This window comes from Oncorhynchus nerka, linkage group LG6 (genome assembly GCF_034236695.1).
Source record: "Oncorhynchus nerka isolate Pitt River linkage group LG6, Oner_Uvic_2.0, whole genome shotgun sequence".
Classification (NCBI taxonomy): Eukaryota; Metazoa; Chordata; class Actinopteri; order Salmoniformes; family Salmonidae; genus Oncorhynchus; species Oncorhynchus nerka.
The window spans coordinates 81,830,950-81,858,262 of NC_088401.1; the positions used below are offsets into that span (position 1 = coordinate 81,830,950).

Consider the following 27,313-nt stretch of genomic DNA (forward strand, 5'->3'; position numbering starts at 1 on the left):
TTAACAAATCAAAAACTGAAATTGGGCGTGCAAAATTATTCAGTCCCCTTAAGTTAATACTTTGTAGCGCCACCTTTTGCTGCGATTACAGCTGTAAGTCGCTTGGGGTATGTCTCTATCAGTTTTGCACATCGAGAGACTGAAATGTTTTCCCATTCCTCCTTGCAAAACAGCTCGAGCTCAGTGAGGTTGGATGGAGAGCATTTGTGAACAGCAGTTTTCAGTTCTTTCCACAGATTCTCGATTGGATTCAGGTCTGGACTTTGACTTGGCCATTCTAACATCTGGATATGTTTATTTTTGAACCATTCCATTGTAGATTTTGCTTTATGTTTTGGATCATTGTCTTGTTGGAAGACAAATCTCCGTCCCAGTCTCAGGTCTTTTGCAGACTCCATCAGGTTTTCTTCCAGAATGGTCCTGTATTTGGCTCCATCCATCTTCCCATGAATTTTAACCATCTTCCCTGTCCCTGCTGAAGAAAAGCAGGCCCAAACCATGATGCTGCCACCACCATGTTTGACAGTGGGGATGGTGTGTTCAGGGTGATGAGCTGTGTTGCTTTTACGCCAAACATAACGTTTTGCATTGTTGCCAAAAAGTTCAATTTTGGGTTCATCTGACCAGAGCACCTTCTTCCACATGTTTGGTGTGTCTCCCAGGTGGCTTGTGGCAAACTTTAAACAACACTTTTTATATCTTTAAGAAATTGCTTTCTTCTTGCCACTCTTCCATAAAGGCCAGATTTGTGCAATATACGACTGATTGTTGTCCTATGGACAGAGTCTCCCACCTCAGCTGTAGATCTCTGCAGTTCATCCAGAGTGATCATGGGCCTCTTGGCTGCATCTCTGATCAGTCTTCTCCTTGTATGAGCTGAAAGTTTAGAGGGACGGCCAGGTCTTGGTAGATTTGCAGTGGTCTGATACTCCTTCCATTTCAATATTATCGCTTGCACAGTGCTCCTTGGGATGTTTAAAGCTTGGGAAATCTTTTTGTATTCAAATCCGGCTTTAAATTTCTTCACAACAGTATCTCGGACCTGCCTGGTGTGTTCCTTGTTCTTCATGATGCTCTCTGCGCTTTTAACGGACCTCTGAGACTATCACAGTGCAGGTGCATTTATACGGAGACTTGATTACACACAGGTGGATTGTATTTATCATCATTAGTCATTTAGGTCAACATTGGATCATTCAGAGATCCTCACTGAACTTCTGGAGAGAGTTTGCTGCACTGAAAGTAAAGGAGCTGAATAATTTTGTACGCCCAATTTTTCAGTTTTTGATTTGTTAAAAAAGTTTGAAATATCCAATAAATGTCGTTCCACTTCATGATTGTGTCCCACTTGTTGTTGATTCTTCACAAAAATACAGTTTTATATCTTTATGTTTTGAAGCCTGAAATGTGGCAAAAGGTCGCAAAGTTCAAGGGGGCCGAATACTTTCGCAAGGCACTGTATAGGTAACAAACAGCGAGTAGCAGCAGTGTAAAAACAAAGGGGGGTGGGGGGGTGTCAATACAAATAGTTCGGGTGGCCATTTGATTAATTGTTTAGCGCAGCCTTATGGCTTGGGGGGTAGAATCTGTTAAGGAGCCGTTTGGACCTAAAACTTGGCGCTCAGGGTCTATGACTTGGGTAATGCAACCGGTCAGGATGCTCTCGATGGTGCAGCTGTAGCACTTTTTGAGGATCTGGGGACCCATGCCAAATCTTTTCAGTCCAGTCTCCTGAGGGGGAAAAGGTGTTGTCGTGCCCTCTTCTGACAAGTACAGAGCCTTCAGAAAGTATTCACACACTGACTTTTTCCACATTTTGTTGTGTTACAGCTTGAATGTTAAATGGATTCAATTTATATATTTTTGTCACTGGCCTACACACAATACCCCATAATGTCAAAGTGGAATTATAATTAAAGTGAAAAGGAAATGCTGAAATGTCGTGTGTCATAGTATTCAACCCATTTGTTATGACAAGCCTAAATAAGTTCAGTAGTAAATATTTGCTTAACAAGTCACATAATAAGTTATATGGACTCACTCTGGTTGTAATAATATCGTTTAACATGATGTTTTAATGGCGACCAGATCTCTGTATCCCACACATACAATTATCTGGAAGGTTCCTCAGTCCAGCAGGGAATTTCAAACACAGATTCAACCACAAAGACCAGGGAGGTTTTCCAATGCCTCGCAAAGAAGGAGCACCTATTGCTATATACAGACATTGACTATCCCTTTGAACATGGTGAAGTTATTAATTACACTTTGGATGGTGTATCAATACACCCAGTCACTACAAAGATACAAGTGTCCTTCCTAACTCAGTTGCCGGAGAGGAAGGAAACTGCTCAGGGGTTTCACCATGAGGCCAATGGTGACTTTAAAACAGTTCAAGTTTAATGGCTGTGATAGGAGAAAACTCAGGATGGATCAACAACATTGTAGTTACTCCGCAATACTAACTTAATTAGCAGACTGAAAGGAAGGATGCCTGTACATAAACAATATTCCAAAACATGCATTGTGTTTGCAAGGCACGAAAGTAATCATGTAAAAAAATGTGGCAAAGCAGTTCACTGTTTGTCCCGAATACAAAGCGTTATGTTTGGGGCAAATCCAATACAACACATTACTGAGTACCACTCCATATTTTCAGGCATAGTGCTGGCTGCATCATGTTATGGGTATGCTTGTTATCATTAAGGACTGGGGAGTTTTTCAGGATAAAACAAAATAAACGTAATGGAGCTAAGCACAGGCAAAATCCTGGAGGAAAACCTGTTTTTCTGCTTTCCACCAGACACTGGGAGACAATTTCACCATTCAGCAGGACAATAACATAAAACACAAGGCCAAGTCTACACTGGATTTGCTTGGTAAGAAGACGGTGAATGTTCCTGAGTGACCGAGTTAGTTTCGACTTAAATCTGCTTGAAAATCTATGGCAAGACCAGAAAATGGTTGTCTAGCGATGATCAACAACCATTTTGACAGAGCTTGAAGCATTTTGAAAAGAATAAGGGGCAAATGTTACACAATTCAGGTGTGGAAAGCTCTTAGAGACCCAGAAAGACGCACAGCTGTAATCGCTGCCGCAGGTGCTTCTACAAAGTATTGACTAGGGGGTGTGAGTACTTATGTAAATGAGATATTTCTGTATTTAATTTTCAATACATTTGCAAACATTTCTAGAAACATGTTTTCACTTTGTCATTATGGGGTATTGTGTGAAGATGGGTGAGAAATCCTTTCTGAAAGCACTGTATAAAGAAATGCATGTCGATGTCGGGAAGCAAGGCTCTGTCTCTTTAGGGCTGGCCTAAGCTTCTCTTCCTTTATATATAATAAAAATATATTAATACACTATATATACAAAATTATGTGAACACCCCTTCACATTAGTCGATTCGGCTATTTCAGTCACACTCGTTGCTGATGGGAGTGTACAATTGAGCACACAGCCATGCAATCTCCATAGACAAACATTGGCAGTAGAATGGCCTTACTGAAGAGCTCAGTGACTTTCAACGTGGCACCGTCATAGGATGCCACCTTTCCAACAATTCAGTTCATCAAACTTCTGCCCTGCTAGAGCTTCCCCGGTCAACCATAAGTGCTATTATTGTGAAGTGGAAGCGTCTAGGAGCAACAATGGCTCAGCCACGAAGTGGTAGGCCACACAAGCTCACAGAACGGGACCACCGAGTGTTGAAGTGTCTTGCGTGTAAAAAATATAATGTTCTTGGTTGCAACACTCACTACCGAGTTCCAAAAGGTCTCTGGAAGCAGTGTCAGCACAAGAACTGTTTGTCAGGGGCTTCATGAAATGGGTTTCCATGGCCGAGCAGCCGCGCACAAGCCTAACATCACCATGCGCAATGCCAAGCGTCAGCTTGAGTGGTGTAAAGCCCGCCGCCATTAGACTCTGGACCAGTGGAAACGCATTCTCTGGAGTGATGAATCACGTTTTGCCATCTGGCAGTCCGATGGATGAATCTGGATTTGGCGGATGCCAGGAGAACGCTACCTGCCCGAATGCATAGTACAAACTGTAAAGTTTGGTGGAAGAGGAATAATGGTCTGGGGCTGTTTTTCATGTTTTGACAATGCCCCTGTGTACAAAGTGAGGTCCATACAGAAATAGTTGGTATAGATCGGTGTGAAAGAACTTGACTGGCCTGCACAGAACCCTGATTTCAACCCCATCGAACACCTTTGGGATGAATTGGAATGCCGACTGCGAGCCAGACCTAATCACCCAACATCAGTGCCCAACCTCACTAATGCTCTTGTGGCTGAATGGAAGCAAGTCACTGCCATGATGTTCCAACATCTAGTGGAAATCCTTCCCAGAAGAGTGGAGGCTGTTATTGCAGCAAAGGGGAGGACCAACTCCATGTTAATGCCTCTGATTTTGGAATTAAATGTTGGACAAGAAGGTGTCCACATAGTTTGTCACGTAGTGCCTGGCGCGTTTAGTACTCATATCTCCGACAGCTGAACCGTGAGGTGGACAGTTATTGTTTTAGGAAAGTAAAAACCGAACCAGCACGGGTCTGTTTGGGTCTTTTTCCATCAGTCTTTTCGTAACACGTCTGACTCGGTCCATTCGGAACGGGTCTGTTTAGAAAATAGATATATTTCTGCATTTCGGGTCGGGTGCGAAAGCCACGGATTCATTTCCCCCGTGTGTTTACTGTGAACACTGAGGCTGTGCCCGCATTAAGTTAGATTGAACAGTGGTCAGGTAGACTACTGTGGCTATTTGATCATAATGTAGTTCTATCAGAGTGGCCTACCATCAAAAACAATGGAGAAAAATACATCCCATAACATTAAAACATGGAAATAGCTGTTCTATCATTCCAGCCTGCAGTAGCAGCTAATGTGTGGTTTTCAATGTTGGCCTACATTCCATGAGACTTTAAAAAAAAATCATGCAGGGCTTGACATGAACCTGTTTATCCACCTGTCCTTCAGACAAGAAGGTGACTAAACATGCAGGGCTTGACATGAACCTGTTTATCCACTTGTCCTTCAGACAAGAAGGTGACTAATCATGCAGGGCTTGACATGAACCTGTTTATCCACCTGTCCTTCAGACAAGAAGGTGACTAAACATGCAGGGCTTGACATGAACCTGTTTATCCACCTGTCCTTCAGACAAGAAGGTGACTAATCATGCAGGGCTTGACATGAACCTGTTTATCCACTTGTCCTTCAGACAAGAAGGTGACAAATGTTTTTTTTGCAATAAACCACAAAATAAAATTCATTATTATTCCCATACCATTTTTTTTTTTACAGAGAATCAGACAAATGATGCTACCCTCTTACACTCTACCTATTGGCTACTTAACTTATTCAAGCCTGTCTCAAAACATGCTGCCTCCTGGTGGTCTGGAGCTCAATGCTGCCTCCCGGTGGTCTGGAGCTCAATGCTGCCTCCCGGTGGTCTGGAGCTCAATGCTGCCTCCTGGTGGTCTGGAGCTCAATGCTGCCTCCTGTTGGTCTGGAGCTCAATGCTGCCTCCTGGTGGTCTGGAGCTCAATGCTGCCTCCTGGTGGTCTGGAGCTCAATGCTGTCTCCTGGTGGTCTGGAGCTCAATGCTGCCTCCTGGTGGTCTGGAGCTCAGTACATATAAGATTCATGTTTCTGTACACATGGCATACAGCTAGATATGAGATTAATGTAGGAGTATGAGTGGGTTGTGAACAATGATATGAGAAATGGTGACAATAATGTTGCAGATGTTGGGACACGATGTGTTGTCCTGTCCTGTCATTATTCTGTCCATGTTTGTTTTAGTGCCTCTGTTTTTTCTCTCCGATCTACACTAAGAACATTTCTGTGACCAACAGACAATAGATAGACATGTCAAATGTTCTGCTTCCCTCTAGATGGTTGGTGGGCTATAAATAGACATGTCAAATGTTCTGCTTCCCTCTAGATGGTTAGTGGGCTATAAATAGACATGTCAAATGTTCTGCTTCCCTCTAGATGGTTGGTGGGCTATAAATAGACATGTCAAATGTTCTGCTTCCCTCTAGATGGTTGGTGGGCTATAAATAGACATGTCAAATGTTCTGCTTCCATCGAGATGGTTGGTGGGCTATAAATAGACATGTCAAATGTTCTGCTTCCCTCTAGATGGTTGGTGGGCTGCTGGATTTCTGCTTCTACACGTTTGTCAACAAGTCACTGTCGGTGGAGTTTCCAGAAATGTTAGCAGAGATCATCAGCAACCAGTTACCAAAATTCAAAGCCGGGAGCGTCAAGCCCCTCCTCTTCCACCAGAAATGACTGTGTGGTGCTTCCGCCACTGGCCGTGTCCACCACCGAGACACAATGCCTTAAAATCCCCTCACCTTCCCCTGACAGAGGGAGACAGGGAAGAAGAGAGGCTGTTTTGGGAGAAATTATACAATGTACAGGGGTTTGCTGATTTTGGGGGATGAAACGATCACCATCGAGGAGGAAGGAGAGATTTGTCAAGAGGCAGAAGACGAGACGGAGAGAGCAGAGGATTTTTGTTTTGTTTAACATCAATGGTCTATGATCCAGTTAATAGAATACAGGTTTTCATAAAGTTGAAGTATAATCAAGGACTAAACTAACCCTTTGTGTTTTCTCAGGTGTTTGACCCGCAGAACTTAACAATATCTAGATGAAATAAGTATCTATATACAGATTATTAAGATGATGATGTCTTACGTTTCTGCTGCCACAGTATATACAGTTTATTATACAGGTCATTTCTTACCTCGGCACAGGTAACACTATAACTATCTTGTAATGTTATCCAACAGGTTAACCCACTGTGTATTCCTCTACCTGTTGCTGTTTTTAGGACGTTGTTGTAACAGAGTTCATTATCAAATCACACAAATCTCATTTTCCAAAGGCATGTTGCATTGATATTGTTTTATATAATGAAAGCGTACAGTACACAGTTGGCAGAGCTATCTTTGTGTACGTTAAGCTTCCTGCTGGCTGCCAGGTTTACACACCGTCGATCAGAAAAAGGGAGAGGGGGAAAAAAGTGCCTTTTTTTAGCTTAAAGTCTGGTTTTAGCCGTTCTCTCTCTGACTGTCCGAGGATGTTCTTCTTTCACCATCACGGTTGACCCTCAGTGTATGGGATTGTTTTGTTTCTATTACATGCCGTTGCAGTCAGTTTAACTTTTTAAAATGGCTGCCGTGTTCGTCTGTTGCTATTGTAGCTCAGTTATGGCTCCTCAGTGTGAACTATAACAATAAGATCAGTAGATTTAAATAATACTCCCAATCTGCATACAGTATTCACCTGATCTCTTGTACACGTCTCATTTTTAAATACAATTTTAGTACAATGACTCCCCCTACCATTGTTTGTAAAAGGAAGCTATTAATTGTCACCTTTTTGAACTTATTTTTGTCAGCAAAAGTACTTTTGTCCATCGATGAACTAATAACCTCTTCCTGTTGCTTTTGTTTTTGAATGTGTCGGAGAGAGCGACGCGTCAGCCAATCAAAAATGGAGAGTGCAGATTCCACTTTTTATTTTTATAATTTTTTATGTATCGACAGCCCCAAAACCAGAAGAGCTGGTTGCTATGGTTTCCACTAAGATTTGATGGGAAAATGGCTGTTCTTGAATGTAGTTCTACAGTAGTTCATGGTCTCTTAAGGAGAATATAAATAGTAACAGTCCAAGTCAGAGGGCCCAGTGTTGACCCTCAATACTCTACATGCTGGTTTCTGTATGAACACACTGGTGTTTGAATGGATAGTAGAGTGGTGTGTGTGTGTGTGAATGAAACATGGGTAACTTGTCATTATTCATCCTTATAGCGCTTACATTCTGGCAACAGTGACATATCACTGACATATCAGACAATTAGACCATTTTATGAGATGAAAACCAGCAATACACAGGGGGTTCTGGAGAGGTGGACACGGATGGACCCTTCTCTAGGACAACCTCCCATTGCTGCTCACACAACAACCCCTTACCCACCCAGGCATCTTGCTTACAACATCTCAGCTCTTATTGTTTCTCTCTCGCACTCTCTGTGTGTGTGTGTGTGCGTGACACAAAGGTTTTCCAGTAAAGCACTTAGTACTAACTTCGTTCTCTGACATCTTGTTTCTCACTCAAACTGTGAGCACGTCACAAATTACTCCCTGTTCCCTTTGTAGTGTGTTACTTTTGACCAGGGCAAGGCTCTGGTCCAAAGTAGTGCACAAAATAGGGAATAGGGTGCTATTTCAGACCGTAGTCTGTAGCTTAGTGGATGAGGAGGGGAAGAGACATAAACCAGGAGATATTTTGACCCGGCAACAAAGGACTGGGGTTTCCCAACCCTGTTCTAAGGGAAAATGGTTTTCTTCTAAAAAAACAAACATGTTTTCATTGTAATGTAATTGGGGTTGTCACATTCCGTACATTTGAGGGGAATTTGTGAGAATTGTTAACCCGAGACCTGAAGCCATTGAGAAGGTGGGATGTGTTCTAACCTGCGTTTAAAAAAATGCCATTCTAGTTATTTGTTTGTTGTTATTGGATTTATTTACATGTTGGAAAACTGACTTCTCTTATTTTCAGATTTTTCATACACGATGCCAACATCTAATAAGAAGCTATACGTTAGTGATTCTTAAGAACAACTATTCCATACTCAGGTTGTTGTCATTGGTTAAAAGTGTATGTGGTCATCTATGTTCACTGATGAAACTGTTTAAAACCAAAAACTTTTCAGTTTTGATTCCCAGAGTGTTTTTCTGACAATGAATTAACAGTCAGGTTAAATAAAAGCTCCTGGCCGTTCAGGTACGTTAGTTTCATGCATACTGGACATGCCAAAATCATTCGATTTTTCAAACTACTTGATTAACCATTGTTAACTTCCCAATCTATCCTAAAGGAAAACATTTATTTTCTTTCAATGGTGATACAAAAGTAGTTCAATAAAATTAGAAAATGAGTTCTCCCCATTTAAACTGCTTGTGCATTTCCTATGGGTTACTTTCACATTCAGTGTGGCTGTAAATCATTCTCTGCTGTTGCCTTTCATATAACCGGTATGAAACCACAAACTACTCTCCTCCCCTTATCCAAAAATGTATTGGTCTCTGTGGAATTGTATTGTGCAGTACTTTTTTTTTTTTTTTTTACAAGAAAATCTGAAAATATGCAATAGAAATGACAAATACCTGAGTTACATGTGTTGCTCTAAACAGAGATTATAGACATGTACTGTCATTTTCTTTTTCTTTTCCAATATAAGCTATTTTAGACAGAAAATGTTCACTTTAGTGAATGAACTCTGCAGGACAGATTTTCAGGAAAACTTTCAAGTGTCAATATATACCATTTTTGATTTAGACAGAGTTCCAGTATATTAGATTGTATAACAGGTGGCCAAAGCAAATCCAGACTCAAAAGTTTCCCTGTAGTTTCAGTAGCTCTTGGAACGACAGACGTACAGGACTATCCTATAACACATTTTATATGTATTTTTTTGTGTACTAATATTATGAATATAGTAGTCAGTCAAAAAAAAAAAACTTCACACAAACTGTTTTGTGAAAGTAATCAACCAGCTTTGAACCTGACCATTTGCACTACCCCAAATATTATTTAGAAATTATATTTTGTATAAAACAGACGGTCACTTTAGAAACGTCTTATCAAGGGCAGAATGATGATGATGATGATCTGGTATATGCTTTCCTTTGAAGATGGCTTGTTTAGCTTATAGACTATTTCAATGATGTAACCCAATGTAAAGAAAAACAGTGTGTTGTATTACTCCCACAAATAATAATACTTTCTATATCTGTATTATTGCTCATCTGTAGTAGATCATGTTGATGCTTTTCCTTCCATTAAATGTTGAACTACGTCTTCGTTGTGTGTGGTACCTTTTTTCAAAACAAGAAATTGTATGCAGATTGATCATGTTAACTCACTTTTTATCTGAAACGATGAATAAAGTCACCTTGTTGTCAGATTATACTTTTAATAATCACATTATGACGATAAGCACTGGTTCATCCAATAAAGTGGCTTTTCCTTTCTGGGGCTTATTGGTTTGGTTTGTAACCTTTTCTATGACCTTTTTATTATTCCTTAACCTTTATTTAACTAGGCAAGTCAGTTAAGAGCAAATTCTTATTTACAATGACGGCCTACACCGGCCAAACCCGGGCGACGCTGGGCCAATTGCGCGCCGCCCTATGGGACTCCCAATCACGGCCGGTTGTGATACAGCCTGGATTTGAACCAGGGTCTGTAGTGACGCCTTAGACCGCTGCACCACTCGGGAGCCCAAGGACTAGATCAAATGATTTCCTTGGCTAGCTGCCAGGAGACCTATTCTAGTTTATGAAATGGACTTTGAATGTCTTGGCACTGAAAGAAGCTCCTACACCAACCTCCACTTTCATGTCCAATATTGCTACTGCTAATCTCTTGGTCTCAGCATTTCAACACAGAATTTCTATGACCACACTTGATGCACCAAAGCCAGTGATAATGTTGGGAGAAAATAGCTTGAAAATACCTTGTTGCTACAAGGCTGTAGCCCCTACACCAGATTCCAGATCTTGGACCAGTCTACAAGGCTGTAGCCTCTACACCAGATTCCAGATCTTGGACCAGTCTACAAGGCTGTAGCCCCTACACCAGATTCCAGATCTTGGACCAGTCTACAAGGCTGTAGCCTCTACACCAGATTCCAGATCTTGGACCAGTCTACAAGGCTGTAGCCCCTACACCAGATTCCAGATCTTGGACCAGTCTACAAGGCTGTAGCCTCTACACCAGATTCCAGATCTTGGACCAGTCTACAAGGCTGTAGCCTCTACACCAGATTCCAGATCTTGGACCAGGCTACAAGGCTGTAGCCCCTACACCAGATTCCAGATATTGGACCAGGCTACAAGGCTGTAGCCCCTACACCAGATTCCAGATCTTGGACCAGGCTACAAGGCTGTAGCCCCTACACCAGATTCCAGATCTTGGACCAGGCTACAAGGCTATAGCCTCTACACCAGATTCCAGATCTTGGACCAGTCTACAAGGCTGTAGCCCCTACACCAGATTCCAGATCTTGGACCAAGCTACAAGGCTGTAGCCCCTACACCAGATTCCTGATGGTCTCTATAGTGAGACTGTTGTAGAGGGTTTTCTGGATGGACAGTTGACTGACCCTGATGTCACGCAAACTCTCAAGTCATATCCTGGTTGTCAGGGGAGATTGGCTCCCACCTCAGGAATGTCATAACGTGGCCTTTTTGGGTGTATATTGTGATCCTCACTCTCCCACTCTCCCACGTCAGGTTTTACAATGGTCATTGTAAAACCTGACGTGGGAGAGTGAGGTCATAAATTCCTGGTAGAAACTCTCAGTATGGAGGGAGAGAGCCTTTGGGAAACAAAACTCCTAATCCCCAAAATGGAAGAATTAAACAATATTTCTATTTTTGAGAATGTGGGAATGGTCCGTGGACACTTAAAGGTCAGTCATGTCGAATGTGTTTCATTTAGTGATCTCATGAAGGACAGGACACACACATCACTGTGTCTTTGGTTGTGTACACTTCTCAATTATTGGGTTTGCATCTGAATGTGGTATAAAATATCTAATTGATACTTGTTTAGATATAAAGTTTTAACTAGTCAGTGGCCATGCCCCCGTGATCTCTAGTGGACAAACCAGAGGCTCTCTGTCAACTGACTATCCAGCAGATGGACTGGCGATCACAGAGAGGGACGACAACGGCAGAGACTCCAGCAGATGGACTGGCGATCACAGAGAGGGACAACAACGGCAGAGACTCCAGCAGATGGACTGGCGATCACAGAGAGGGACGACAACGGCAGAGACTCCAGCAGATGGACTGGCGATCACAGAGAGGGACGACAACGGCAGAGACTCCAGCAGATGGACTGGCGATCACAGAGAGGGACGACAACAGCAGAGACTCCAGCAGATGGACTGGCGATCACAGAGAGGGACGACAACGGCAGAGACTCCAGCAGATGGACTGGCGATCACAGAGAGGGACGACAACGGCAGAGACTCCAGCAGATGGACTGGCGATCACAGAGAGGGACGACAACGGCAGAGACTCCAGCAGATGGACTGGCGATCGCAGAGAGGGACAACAACGGCAGAGACTCGTAAATGTGTAAAACCGCAATTTATTTTCAAATGAGCGGATTTTCATGTTCAAAATATTAGCAATTTCTATTTATGTAGTGAATCCACTCTTGAGTTTCCCGTTCTTGAACTGCCTCACCCCTTTCCTTTGTCTACCAAGCTGTCATATCGGTTTTGTATGATAGCGACTTTTTCTTTGTATCATGTCGTAACCAATGTGTGACCAAGTGTGTGTGTGTGTTTATTTAATTCTGTGATTGATTAAGTTAGTAAGTGAATAAATAATTAAGCCAATTTGTATATCGCTGATTCATGATTCTATGCTAGGGTTCCTGCAGATATCCAAGGTTTTGCGACGTTCAGTAATGAGACTGATGAGGTAAAATTCATTAATAAGTGGAGCTGCTTTGATGAGATAAGAAAATATCAGGAAATTGACACTCTGAACAACATGTTCCCGTGGTGCCCCGACTTCCTAGTTAATTAAAGTTACATGATTAGTTTAATCGCGTAATTAAATTACACATAGAGAATTGATTTGATAATATACAGTCTTCACATTTAATGATAGTCAACGACACGACAGGAATGTGTATCCTACTTACTGGTTCCCAAATTACTTTTTCTTACCAATGTTGTCCTAAATGTACTTTGTAAGGGTGTAGTCTTTGTTGTATTACTTTGTTTAAGGGTTCCATTCAATTAAGTATTATTTATTATTGTTGTAGGATACAACAGTATGGTGAAAGATGAGGCCCCCAAGGATTCCTGTGAACTGGGATGGATAATTTGACCTTGTAGCCATGGTTTCTCTTGTTAGAATAGGTTTGAATGAAACATTCATTTATTTGCTCAGATTAGTCTCATTGTGATTCAAATCTCTTTGGATAAAGAGGCGAGGGCCTGTATTCTCTAACAGCAGGAGTGGTAATCTCGGATCAGTTTAGCCTTTTCAAATCATTTTTTTTTAGTCCCATGCTCCGAATACAACAGGTGTAGTAGACCTTACAGTGAAATGCTGAATACAACAGGTGTAGGTAGACCTTACAGTGAAATGCTGAATACAACAGGTGTAGTAGACCTTACAGTGAAATGCTGAATACAACAGGTGTAGGTAGACCTTACAGTGAAATGCTGAATACAACAGGTGTAGGTAGACCTTACAGTGAAATGCTGAATACAACAGGTGTAGTAGACCTTACAGTGAAATGCTGAATACAACAGGTGTAGTAGACCTTACAGTGAAATGCTGAATACAACAGGTGTAGTAGACCTTACAGTGAAATGCTGAATACAACAGGTGTAGTAGACCTTACAGTGAAATGCTGAATACAACAGGTGTAGTAGACCTTACAGTGAAATGCTGAATACAACAGGTGTAGGTAGACCTTACAGTGAAATGCTGAATACAACAGGTGTAGACCTTACAGTGAAATGCTTACTTACGAACCCCTAACCAACAGTGCAGTTTTAAAAAATATGGATAAAAATAAGAGATAAAAGTAACAAGTAATTAAAGAGCAGCAGTAAAAATATAACAATATATACAGGGGGGTGCCGGTACAGAGTCAATGTGTGGGGGCACCGGTTAGATGAGGTAGTATGTACATGTAGGTAGAGTTAATTAAAGTGACTACGCATAGATGACAACAGAGAGTGGCGGTGGGGGGGAGGGGCAATGTAAATAGTCTGGGTAGCCAGTTGATTAGATGTTCAGGAATCTTATGGCTTGGGGGTAGAAGCTGTTTAGAAGCCTCTTGGACCTAGACTTGTCACTCCGGTACCGCTTACAGTGTGGTAGAAGAGAGCACAGTCTATGACTAGGGTGGCTGGAGTTTATGACAATTTTTCGGGCCTTCCCCTGACACCGCCTGGTATAGAGGTCCTGGATAGCAGGAAGCTTAGCCCCAGTGATGTACTGGGCCGTACGCACTACCCTCTGTAGTGCCATGCAGTCGGAGGCCGAGCAGTTACCATACCAGGCAGTGATGCAACCAGTCAGGATGCTCTCGATGGTGCAGCTGTAGAACCTTTTGAGGATCTGAGGACCAATGCCAAATCTTTTCAGTCTCCTGAGGGGGAATAGGTTTTGTCATGCTCGCTTTACGACTGTCATGGTGTGCTTGGACCATGTTTGTTTCTTGGTGATGTAGACACCAAGGAAGCTCTCAACCTGCTCCACTGCAGCCCCGTCGATGAGAATGCGGGCGTGCTCGGTCCTCTTTTTCCTGCAGTCCACAATCATCTCCTTTGTCTTGAGAGATCATAATGAATAACATAATAGGGACAGGAGGGACCTGATCCTAGATCAGCACTCTTACTCTGATGCTTCATTAATAGTTTACAGGCCCTGGTTCAAGATAACAGGAACTGCCAGCAGGTGTATGTGTAACAGGTGTCACTGTTGTATCCTAATAGTGTGTTTCTAATTTTAATCCTCCACATCCTGGGTGCGACAAAATGTAGGCTACATGTACGCGCCCTCTTTGGTGGTCAGTGCTCAGCTCCCCCGCGACCAAAACGCGCGTGACCACAGATCATTGTTGTTTCTACGGGTGACTATAAAGTCCAAACATGTTCCTGTTTGCCATCAAACGGCGATTTTACTAACGGATTGTTTTCGTTCTTGCCGCAGAGCGCGCATCAAGTGGTTATTGTCAGGTGGTCTGACCCACCGTCGCTATTTTAATTGAGAGCTTATCCAAAAATGACGGATGCAGAAATAACGTTTTTACCGGTGGGGCAGGATAATGAGAGATTCGGAAGTAACCTGCTCGACAATAAAAAGCTGACCCGCCTATACTGCATGAATGGCGGACATCATCTGCAGATTCTCCCGGATGGGACCGTGGAAGGCAACAGGGACGAGAATGACATTCACAGTAAAAACAGAAATACTATAATATTTCAGTGGATTTTGTTTATCAAATGAACAAAAATACTACTGTGTGTAAATAATACAAACATCTGTTATTAATTCGGCTGTTATTTATTTAGTTTATTGAATTGTTCATCCAATCAAGAAGTTTGTATTTATCTGCATAATTAACTTTATATTCAACTGTAATACATGTATGTTGATGCATGCTGTAATGGTTTGCAAAAGTTCACAATCGACCTAAAATAATGGGCATTTCCAGGCTGTTAAACTTCAGTAAAGATAATCATCAGTCTCCCACACTAAGAAGTTTCCATAATAATTGTATGGCTCAATATCAAGGACAGTGTGGGTGTGAATGACTGAAAAGCCGATCTCTATCGTGATCGGAATGTGTGGGATATATTTAGACTGTAACAACACAGCTGTTTATACGCTGTCTGAAAATATGCTGACAGAGAACACTTCAGAAATACTCTTGCAGATTTGCAGACAATGTTATAAGTAATACGTTACAGTTAGTAAACGCTCCCAGTTGCATAACATCTAGCATTCATACTGAGGCTATTGAGATGACCGTTTTCTCAAAGCAAAGTCTCTGAATGTTGCACAATGCCATGATAACCAAATCTCGACGACAACAAAGGTAGCTAACCCGTGTTTGAAATAGTAACCAAATTCCAGCATGCTTGTCTATGTCACTTAATTTCGGTTTGTCCTTCTAGTTTGTGTCTATTTGTTATCGTGTGGAATTTTATTTTTAAGCGTGGTTGGAATGCTTGTCTTGAACTAATTTTGTTAGTTTGTCCTCCTGTGTGTGGGGGGCTCTGTCTTTGTCAATCCGACGTTGCTTTGTACCCTTACCTTGCCTTAGCGGTCCTGCGGGTGAAATCTGTGGACCGTGGTGTGGTTGTCATCCAGGGGACAGAGGCAGGACGCTACTTGGCCATGAGCAGTGAAGGAAAGCTCTACAGTTCAGTGAGTATTAAACTGTCTGTATGACCCCGTTGTCATGATGACCTCTTCACCCTCCCTAACTAACCATAAGTCACAGAAACAGTGCTGTTTTAACATTGGTGTCAACACATTCATTTAGGATCGTGATAGGAAACATTTACAATTATTATCCTTCAAATAATTATTTTACATCATTCAAACTGTTTAGGACTACCTATAGCCTTTTAAAATGTGACCTTTATTTAACTAGGCTAGTCAGTTAAGAACAAATTCTTATTTACAATGACTGCCTACCCCGGCCAAACCCGGATGATGCTGGGCCAGTTGTGCTCCGCCGAATGGGACTCCCAATCACAGCCAGATGTGATATAGCCTGGATTCAAACCAGGGACTGTAGTGACACCTCTTGCACTGAGATGCAGTACCTTAGACCACTGCACCACTCGGGAGCCCACCCCCAGAACCTTACCAATCTGTTTTTGGATTACCTATAGCCTTTGACCACCCACAGGTAATCTAATCAACGATCAGCATATGTTTGTGATGACTATCTGGCTTTCTGTCTCTCCCATATAGTCCATAGTAACTGATCAGTGTTATTTCCTGGAGAAGATTGAGGTGAACCACTACAACACCTACCAGGCCCAGAAGTACCAAGACGGGAGTTGGTACGTGGGACTGAAGAAGAACGGGAAACCCAAACTAGGCTCCAGAACCCACATAGGGCAGAAGGCCATCTTCTTCTTGCCACGGCGGTTGGAGGGCACAGGGGAGTGAAGGGTGTAAGGCCAGGGGTGGATCTGAAATGGCCAAATGTAGTACACTATATTGGGAATAGGGTGCCATTTCAGACACATCCATTCCAAGGTGCTCAGTGGGAAATTGCAGGCAAACAGACAGGCTAATCAAACAGTATTTTACATGTAAACTAAGTACTGAAGCTTGTGTTGCAGGTTATAACAGCAGCAGCACTTTCGCCGACCTGTTATAGATGCTGTCACCTGTATAAACTATTATAAGCTATGTGATGGACATCTGACTGGTAGAATCATGCTAAAACTCAACCAAATTAAGCATTCCACTCCACACTATAACTGCAATCTACTTTATGCTGCTAACTAGACATCTAGAATGTTTATATTTGTTGATGACTGTTGCCCACTGTGGTCCTCTGTAGCTCAGTTGGTAGAGCAGGGTGTTTGCAACGCCAGGATAGTGGGTTCGATTCCTGGGACCAGCCGTACTTTAAAATTTATGCACACATTACTGTCATTCTTTTTAGATAAGTGTCTGCCAAATGGCATATATTTAAATGTAATATTGAATCATGACAACACCAATGATATGTTGCCTATATATGGAAATATGAGTAGTGTCTCTCACCAGGCAATTGTTATAGAAAGCTGAAGGAAAATATATCACATACTGTACATTGAAAACCATTTATTTTTAAACCTATGGGAACTGTAGCAGTTGGTGTCGTCATTGTGTCTTTCAACCACAAGGTGTCAGTGCTGCACAACATTTTACAATAAGCCTTAAATCTCTGGCAAAGCCTGCACACAAAACCTGGAACAGAGATCAATCTTGCTTTTGAAAGTGACATTTATTAGACATGAAGCTTTTTGACAGTTTAAAACAATATCTCATAATAAAATCCCAAGGATGGCAGCTGTACTATTTCACACAGAGGATCAGAGAGATGTGTGTCTAAGGACTGGGTTTGGATTGTAGCTGTGCTGTACCAGTCCACATTAAGGGCTAAGCAAGAAATATAAACAACTGGTTTAAAACAGACTGGCTGGCATACAGGGGGATGCAACAGAGCATGTTTGAGATCATTTACAGTTAACAATATGCCAACAATTTCCTAAAGAGAAAGATCGACGAGTACAATTGCTCGTCTTCTTCCTAAATCGAATTAGTAGTCAGAAATTGCCATATCACCCCTATGACCAGTTATAAATTGCCATTTCACCCTTATGAAAGCTCTATACTCACTGAATAACTACAGGTACTACCATTTGGTCGTGTATTGTTGAACTCCCTGGCGTTTTATTAGTTTTGTTTCTAAAAAAAGTGCACCTGCTTACATTCTCTGACAGCATCATAGTTTTTCCATACGTAATGGTTATTTTTCTCCTCTCTGCACAAAACTGTATGACTTGTACAACAACAAAACACTTTGGACAAAAATCTGTACCTTAAGATGTGCACATACCTTGTGTTTGAGGTAGGTGTGCATATAAAAAGGTAGGATTATGTCTTATAGGAATAATTCATGACAAATTTTTAGCAAAGAACTCCGCCCTCTACTGGCCAGAAATAAGGTCAACGCTTCATAGATGAAGCCAACAGGTATAGCGCATTATTACTTGTGATAAGCATGTATAAAACGCCAATGTTTTTATTACAAACTCAGAAATTGTAAAACCATACGTGAATATCCCCCCCCCCCCGTCTCATGATTACTATGAGCTGGTGACTACTATGAACATAAAGGTGGTACAAGTGCTTATGACAAGTGCTTATAATGCATCGTAATGCATTACACCTGTGGGCTTCGAATAAAGCATTAGTGAAATAAGACTGATCCCTTGAGGTGCAGATGCATGCTAGTACACTACCATCAAATGATATAAGGCATTACACATACATTACAGACTGAAAAATGTAAAATAGCACTTAACATTCGCCACTAATGAGTACATACTATCATTATCCATTAATTACATTTTTCAAAATAAAATAAAACAATTGGTGTATTTAATTCCTGAATGTTACAAGAGTTGTATTCATCAAGATTGTGTTTTTTTTTTTCTCCATCCTGCCATGTCGTGATGCTTATCTGAGTAGTTTGGTTTTAGACTTCTGCTGTTTTGTCGGTATGATGCTTTTCAAAACAACCAGGATTCTCTATCCAGATTCAGGGACGTTTTGTTTATTCAAAAACCGTCTGTGAAAAGTAAACAGCAGATAAGTTAATGGTGGAGATCAGCATCCGTAGAGAAAGGCTGGTTTACTACGGACCGTGTTTGTTTATGGTATATTTACAGGTAACCAGACTACATTGGAAGGAAACTAGTGAGTGGAGAAAATCTATATGATTTGACAGATTACTAATACTTGTATTTCTTAATAGAGGACCAGGCTTATGATTTGATAATGTCGTATTCTGCTGTAACACAGGAAGGTTGTGTGAATTAGAGGCCCTTCACCTTCAGTAGATGAACAGGACTCTCGTTCGGGGCAGTGTGGCGTAAGTAGGGTCGGCCATTTTGCGAACCCGGGAGTAGTTGACGAACCCTCTGACGAACAGCATGAAGCCTGGAGAGTCACAAAAAGACAACAGCATCCGTTCCGTGATCATCTTTCACACATTTCATACACATGAATTCCATCATCCAAATAAGAGCTCAGACTTAAGCTTCACTTACCCAAAGCCAGGAACACCCACCACAACCAGTACTGACCATCAAAGTAGCCGGGGAAGTAGGTGGAAAACTGGAAACGTTCAAAAGACAGTAAAACAACATTAGGAGGACCAGTCGTACACACAGTAGCATTCCAAAGCATTTAGGGCTGGGCTGGAACAAAAGCCTGAACTCCCCGTAGTACTGCAGGACCAGTGATGTAAAGAACAAGGAGACGATGTGTGTTGATCTTACCCGGACTATGAGAACCCATTTGATGAGAGACAGGCCAAAGCCAGAGACGGCGCCGTAGCGGCCGGCTGCAGAAGTGGTCAGACAGAAGGACAGGAAGAAACCGATCCAGTTGAACAGGAATGCCACTGGAGAGAAGAGAGGACAATTAACCAATCAATCAATTAATCAAAGATCACCAATAAGAAGAGGCTCATCAGTTAACATGCTTGTCGTTCACCACACATAGACAATGATGCTTTGTGAAAGATTATACAACAGCTTTTCTAATTGCACAAAATTCCACCTTATGAACCGGTTGGACAAGTCCCTGGCTTGGCTTAGGGCGGTCCCTGGCTTGGCTTAGGGCGGTCCCTGGCTTGGCTTAGGGCGGTCCCTGGCTTGGCTTAGGGCGGTCCCTGGCTTGGCTTAGGGCGGTCCCTGGCTTGGCTTAGGGCGGTCCCTGGCTTGGCTTAGGGCGGTCCCTGGCTTGGCTTAGGGCGGTCCCTGGCTTGGCTTAGGGCGGTCCCTGGCTTGGCTTAGGGCGGTCCCTGGCTTGGCTTAGGCGGTCCCTGGCTTGGCTTAGGGCGGTCCCTGGCTTGGCTTAGGGCGGTCCCTGGCTTGGCTTAGGCGGTCCCTGGCTTGGCTTAGGGCGGCGGTCCCTGGCTTGGCTTAGGCGGTCCCTGGCTTGGCTTAGGCGGTCCCTGGCTTGGCTTAGGCGGTCCCTGGCTTGGCTTAGGGCGGTCCCTGGCTTGGCTTAGGGCGGTCCCTGGCTTGGCTTAGGGGCGGTCCCTGGCTTGGCTTAGGGCGGTCCCTGGCTTGGCTTAGGCGGTCCCTGGCTTGGCTTAGGCGGTCCCTGGCTTGGCTTAGGGGCGGTCCCTGGCTTGGCTTAGGCGGTCCCTGGCTTGGCTTAGGGCGGTCCTGGCTTGGCTTAGGGCGGTCCCTGGCTTGGCTTAGGGCGGTCCCTGGCTTGGCTTAGGGCGGTCCCTGGCTTGGCTTAGGGCGGTCCCTGGCTTGGCTTAGGCGGTCCCTGGCTTGGCTTAGGGCGGTCCCTGGCTTGGCTTAGGCGGTCCCTGGCTTGGCTTAGGGCGGTCCCTGGCTTGGCTTAGGCGGTCCCTGGCTTGGCTTAGGCGGTCCCTGGCTTGGCTTAGGCGGTCCCTGGCTTGGCTTAGGGCGGTCCCTGGCTTGGCTTAGGCGGTCCCTGGCTTGGCTTAGGCGGTCCCTGGCTTGGCTTAGGGCGGTCCCTGGCTTGGCTTAGGCGGTCCCTGGCTTGGCTTAGGGCGGTCCCTGGCTTGGCTTAGGCGGTCCCTGGCTTGGCTTAGGGCGGTCCCTGGCTTGGCTTAGGGCGGTCCCTGGCTTGGCTTAGGCGGTCCCTGGCTTGGCTTAGGACGGTCCCTGGCTTGGCTTAGGACGGTCCCTGGCTTGGCTTAGGACGGTCCCTGGCTTGGCTTAGGACGGTCCCTGGCTTGGCTTAGGACGGTCCCTGGCTTGGCTTAGGACGGTCCCTGGCTTGGCTTAGGACGGTCCCTGGCTTGGCTTAGGACGGTCCCTGGCTTGGCTTAGGACGGTCCCTGGCTTGGCTTAGGACGGTCCCTGGCTTGGCTTAGGACGGTCCCTGGCTTGGCTTAGGACGGTCCCTGGCTTGGCTTAGGACGGTCCCTGGCTTGGCTTAGGACGGTCCCTGGCTTGGCTTAGGACGGTCCCTGGCTTGGCTTAGGACGGTCCCTGGCTTGGCTTAGGACGGTCCCTGGCTTGGCTTAGGACGGTCCCTGGCTTGGCTTAGGACGGTCCCTGGCTTGGCTTAGGACGGTCCCTGGCTTGGCTTAGGACGGTCCCTGGCTTGGCTTAGGACGGTCCCTGGCTTGGCTTAGGACGGTCCCTGGCTTGGCTTAGGACGGTCCCTGGCTTGGCTTAGGACGGTCCCTGGCTTGGCTTAGGACGGTCCCTGGCTTAGGACGGCTTAGGACGGTCCCTGGCTTGGCTTAGGACGGTCCCTGGCTTGGCTTAGGACGGTCCCTGGCTTAGCTTAGGACGGTCCCTGGCTTGGCTTAGGACGGTCCCTGGCTTGGCTTAGGACGGTCCCTGGCTTGGCTTAGGACGGTCCCTGGCTTGGCTTAGGACGGTCCCTGGCTTGGCTTATGACACTTTGTTTAGTGTACCCATGACCCCACGAGATGCAGACAGACATCGTCTGTCCAGAACAACAACTACACTGTACAGGAAACAGAGGGAAGACTTACTGAAGAAGGTGAGCATAAAGATGCCATCATTCCCTATGCGCAGCTGGTCAGCATCGTCAAAGTCATCCTCCTGACAGGAGAAAAAGGAAATGTATGTTTTGGTTGTCAGACACCTTCCAAAGATGATGGTCAAAATGTGTTTATTTAGGATGCAGGCTCTCACAATGATAAATACTAGTGAATCTGGAGTTATCAATGCCTGAACAATGAATGAATGAATGAAAACGGCTGTGAAAGGAGGACAGACAGACATACCACGACTCTGCCAGGGACCAGAGGGACGCCGGTCTCTGCTTTGGTCCTCTCTGCTTCATCATAGGAGGGCAGTGTGGTAGCCACGTTGTAGGACGGGGGGTTGGGGAACCTGCCTGCATCCTCCTTGTAGTCGAAGAACGCTGCAGGGGGAAAAGGTACAGAATACGTGACGCAGAACATTACGGTTGGCTAGTAGCAAGGTGAATGTTGGGAGCTCACTAAAACACCAGTTTTACACTGTAGCCTTTTCTTTTCAGCACTAGAATAACTATATTACAATATTACATTCCTGACTTGCATCTTAATCCGTCCTCAACCCCATATGAGAGGAGTCAATATATTGCCAGTTACTGTGTGTAGTGCTATGGATGGACAGAGGCCAATTACCTGCGTTGGCAGCTGAGATGCTGCTGTAAGGGGGAGGGGCATCCAGGACAGCTGCTGGCTCCTCCTGAGGGGGTTGAGCTGCTGCTGGCTCCTCCTCATTCACCAGCTGGATGCAACACACACACACAGTGGGATGATGCTGATGTTGCACTATTCTGGCCGTCAGACAAATTGACTGGCAACACCCCATCAGTGACACGACAGGAACCTTTGAAACCTGAGGCGTATACTACAATGCAGGATCAATGAGTTAGCCAGCTAACTTTGATAATTAACAAGAAATAACTACAGGTGCCTACATACAGTGCCTTCAGAAAGTATTCAAACCCCTTGACTTTTTAAACATTTTGTTGTGTTACAGCCTGAATTTACAATTGATGAAATTTAGATTTTGTGTCACTAGCCTACACACAATACCCCATAATGTCAAAGTGGCATGATGTTTTTCCAAATTAATAAAAAATGAAAAGCTGAAATGTCTTCAGTCAATAAATATTCAACCCCTTTGTTATGGCAAAGCCTAAATAATTTAATTAGTAAACATAATGAGTAGCATGGTCTCACTGTGTGCAGTAAGTGTAACATGATTAGGTTCGGAACCTTCCGGCAAATTTCCAGAATTTCCCATGTGAAGTTTAGCCCTGGAATTTGGGTAATTTTGCTTAAATTTATCCCCAAAAAGTTAGCTTATAACAGAGAACCTTTTTTTTGTGGGATACACATAAAGCAATTCTAGGTCTTGTGGCATATTTAGGCTAAACTATCCTCAAATCAATGGTAATTGCAACCCTCTGCATGCACAGTGCATTCTTCCATCACATGTACAGCTGATTCTCATGATCTTGCACACGAATTAGATGCTATTGAGCCCCACACTACTACACTGTCTGAGCCAAGGACTACATGCTTTCTGGTAAGTTTTGATTACAATACTGGGTGGGCTGAATATATTTTATATGACATACATGAATTTTTTGTTAAATAGTAAATAGTAGCCTACAACAAAGTGTGTTTAAATAATTTCTAACTTAACCATTTCTGCTAGTTAGTTTTTGCTACCATGTGGGTTTTACATGGCTTGAGCCTGCTAACTGAGTAGTGTTAATTCACCTGTTTCCATACATGTTTCATCTTTTTTTTTTTTATGATCTTACAAAGGAGTTGTTTAATCTAACGGCTTAACTATTTATCTGTACATGGAGTTGCATTTTTTATTTTTTTACCATTTATTTTCTAATCTTGACTGGAAAACTTTCCGATATGTGGAGACATTTCACTGCAGCTAATATAGAAGGAAAAGCTGTATACATTCGGCAAATACTGTTCCAAATCATATGTGAAGAATGCAACAAAGATGCAGAATCATCTGGCCAAGTGCATAAAGTTCCCTCAGCGCTCACAACAAGCAACCTCTGACAAAAGTCCCTCTACTTCTATTCGAGGTGAAAATGATAAATCAGACACCTAATCGATAGCAACAGCTCATGGTCCTCCCGGAATGAGAAGTTATTTTTTACTCAATGTAGGAACGTAGTCAGAGAAATGCTGATGAATGTCTTGTTCGAGCTGTGTATGCAACTGGTTCACCTCTGATGCTCACAGGCAATGTGTATTGGAAGGAATTTGAATGTTTTTCGCCCAGCATAAACCCCTCCAACCAGACATGCTTTATCTACTAATTTCCTGTTTGCTGGATGCAGAGTTCAACAGAGTTCAAGTGAAGGTTAAACAAATCATAGCGACAGCAGACTGTATTGCAATCATCTCTGAGGTGTGGTCGAATGTTTGTGGGCAAGGAATAATTAACTACATAATCTCCGCCCATCAACCAGTACGCTAAAAGAACACAGACAAGAGACAGACACACCGGTCTCTACATTGCAGATGAGCTGAAGGCAGCCATCAATGACCTTGGACCACAGAAGGTATTTGCACTGGTGACAGACAATGCTGCGAACATGAAGGCTGCTTGGTCTAAAGTGGAGGAGTCCTACCCTCACATCACACCCATTGGCTGGGCTGCTCATGCATTGAATCTGCTCCTCAAGGACATCATGGCACTGAAAACAATGGATACATTCTACAAGAGAGCCAAGGAAAATGGTCAGGTATATGAAGGGTAATCAGCAGCAATCTACCTCACCAAGCAACGTGAGAAGAATAAGAGCACCACGTTGAAGCTTCCCAGCAACACCCATTGGGGTGGTGTTGTCATCATGTTTGTCTCCTGGAGGGGAAGGAGTCTCTCCAAGAAATGACCATATCACAGTCTACCGATATGGACAGCCCCATCAAGAGGATCCTCCTGGATGATGTATTTTGGGAGAGAGTGGTAAGCATCCTGAAACTCCTGGAACCTATAGCAGTAGCCATTGCACGGATTGAGGGAGACAATGCCATCCTGTCTGATGTTCAGACTCTGCTTGCAGATGTAAGAGAAGAAATCCGTACTGTCCTGCCCACTTCACTGTTGCTCCAAACAGAGGAAATTGTAGTTCTGAAATACATCAAAAAGTGTGAAGACTTGTGCCTGAAGCCCATACGGAGTACATGTTGGCCCCCAAGTCTCCCTGGCAACAGCATCCTGTCTGGTGCAGAGATCAACAAGGCCTATGGTGTCATCACTACCGTGTCTCGCCACCTTGGCCTGGATGAGGGCAAGGTTCTTGGCAGTCTGGCGAAGTACATTTCCAAGCAAGGGCTTTGGCATGGAGATGCAATATGGCAGTCGTGCCAACATATCTCATCAGCCACCTGGTAGAAGGGACTTTGTGGATCTGAGGCTCTTTCCCCTGTTGCCTCCCTCATCCTCCAGTCCTTGTTTGGGAACACACACACACCAAAGCACGCCACAGGCTGACCAATATAAGGGTTGAATTTATTTTGGCCATCCATGCAAATTTGAGGCTTTTTGAGCCTGACAAGCCATCCTCAACAAGGTCAGAAAGTGACAGTGAAGATGAGGTGGACATTGAGGAGGTCCAGGGACAAGACATGGAAGCCTGAGGGGAAGCCCACCAAAGCTTTAGTTTCTAGACTTCCGTTTTACAGATGTTGAAAACGTTTTTGGGAGATGTGATGGATCATTGAGGATCATTCAATATTCCCTTTCTTTTGTTGTTCAGTGAATGTGAAGAGTCAACTCATTTAATTCATGTTCAATTCGTAACTGAAATTATTTTCTTTTTCTATTGGAATAATTTAATAATTTGCAGTCTACTTATGACGAGGTAAAAGGTTTATGTTTCTGTCTCCATAAGATATGGAAAGAATATCCAATGCAAAAAACATCTCCATTAATTTACATATATTTCTGTTAATTCCCACAAAGTTTCTACCTCTGAATATTCCCCAAAATGTGCAACCCTAAACATGATATTTGAAGGACTACCTCATTTCTGTGCCCCACACATACAATTATCGTATTTTCAAGCATGGTGGTGGCTACATCATGTTATGGGTATGCTTGTCATCAGCAAGAACTAGGGTGTGTTTTATGATAAAAAGAAACAGAGTAGAGCTAAGCAAAATCCTAGAGGAAAACCTGTTTGTCTGCTTTCCAACAAACCCTTGGAGACAAATTCACTTTTCTGTAGGACAATAACCTAAAACACATGGCCAAATATACACTGGAGTTGCTTATTAACATGACAACATTGAATGTTATCAGGTGGCCTATTTACAGTTTTGGCCCATTTGACAGTTTTGAATCTGCTAGTAAATATATGGCAAGACTTGAAAATGGCTGTCTAGCAATGATCAAGAACCAATTTCAGCTTGAAGTATTAAAAAAATAGTAATGGTCAAATATTGTACAATCCAGATGTGGAAAGGTCTTAGAGACTTACCTAGAAAGACTTACCTAGAAATACTTTTTTATTTTAATTTTATTTTTTACAAATGTTGCAAGTATTTTGTGTAGATCATTGACAAGAAAATGTGGAAAAAAATTAAGGGGTGTGAATACTTTCTGAAGGCACTGGATACGTTTTTGGTTGTTGAATCAATTTAACCATGTCCATTTCAAGCTGGTCTCGAAACAATCTTATTTCAGAATATTTAGGCGAGTTAGCTGGCTAACTAATTGATCCTGCTTTGTGGTATACCTCTGTGGCATTAGTCGCAGATTGGTTGTCGACACCTATCAATGAATCTAGGCCTGCTAGTAGCGTGTTCTTGTGCAATCTTGATAGATTTTATTATCACTACTATGATTAAGGTATCTAGTTAAACTAGATACTATCTATAGTTAAACTAGATACTGGTAGGTATTTAGCTATGTTAGCGGCAACACTATTTTCCACGGATTAGCCTGTCCACGGCCTATTAGGGTGGGACATGTCAACAGTTAGGTCGTCATAACAAATGGGCCTGTGGCCCGTCCCCCTGTAGTTAGTTAAATGAGTCATACTAACTAGCTAACTACACTTAATCACCATAAACGAGGTAGCAAGCAAACGTGTTAACCGTAACTGTCAAGTTAAAACGTTGAAGACACAAATGAGCTACAACGTTAGAAAAACTGGGCCCAAAGTCACAACGACGTTTCGTTTTCCAATGCTGGCTAGTTGAGCCGTAAGCGAATTTTATTGGTTATAATAAAAAATAAAACTTACCTCCTGATATCTAACGTTGCTGATTTGCTCGGCCATTCCTGGATGGACGTTGAGTGTTTGAGAATGATCACTTGTTTGGCAAACTGTGAGCTGAATCTAATATTGATACGCTAAGATTGAAAGTAGCACAGCTCCGCCATCTCCCCTTCCTTCCAGGTCTGGTGTGTTGTTCCGCCCCTTGCACT

At 43.4% G+C, this 27,313-nt stretch overlaps 3 protein-coding genes across 8 annotated transcripts in view; 2 read left to right on the forward strand and 1 right to left on the reverse strand.

The window, feature by feature from the left end:
• Nucleotides 1–9,889, forward strand: part of nr3c1 (nuclear receptor subfamily 3, group C, member 1 (glucocorticoid receptor)) — a 73,059-nt gene extending 63,170 nt beyond the window's left edge. For 2 of the 6 annotated variants that reach the window (XM_065019929.1, XM_065019930.1), the window contains exon 8: nt 6,154–9,889. In XM_065019929.1, the coding sequence (XP_064876001.1) occupies nt 6,154–6,306 (153 nt within the window). In that variant the 3' untranslated portion in view covers nt 6,307–9,889. The other 4 variants (XM_065019927.1, XM_065019928.1, XM_065019932.1 and 1 more) reach the window with 3 other exon arrangements.
• A 4,872-nt stretch (nt 9,890–14,761) lies between these two features.
• On the forward strand, nt 14,762–16,860 carry LOC115125894 (putative fibroblast growth factor 1). Its single transcript, XM_029655476.2, has 3 exons — nt 14,762–15,033; nt 15,904–16,007; nt 16,563–16,860. Exons 1-3 carry the CDS (start codon nt 14,859–14,861, stop codon nt 16,761–16,763), a joined length of 480 nt encoding a protein of 159 aa, XP_029511336.1. The 5' UTR covers nt 14,762–14,858; the 3' UTR covers nt 16,764–16,860.
• Nucleotides 16,861–18,375: 1,515 nt separating this feature from the next.
• Nucleotides 18,376–27,276, reverse strand: LOC115125893 (NEDD4 family-interacting protein 1-like). Its single transcript, XM_029655475.2, has 8 exons — nt 27,129–27,276; nt 22,513–22,618; nt 22,126–22,265; nt 21,871–21,940; nt 19,655–19,779; nt 19,424–19,490; nt 19,205–19,313; nt 18,376–18,942 (listed from the first exon to the last, which is right to left on the reverse strand). The coding sequence occupies exons 1-7, from the start codon at nt 27,162–27,164 to the stop codon at nt 19,207–19,209; spliced, it is 651 nt and encodes a 216-aa protein (XP_029511335.1). The 5' UTR covers nt 27,165–27,276; the 3' UTR covers nt 18,376–18,942; nt 19,205–19,206.
• Between the last annotated feature and the right edge of the window lie 37 nt (nt 27,277–27,313).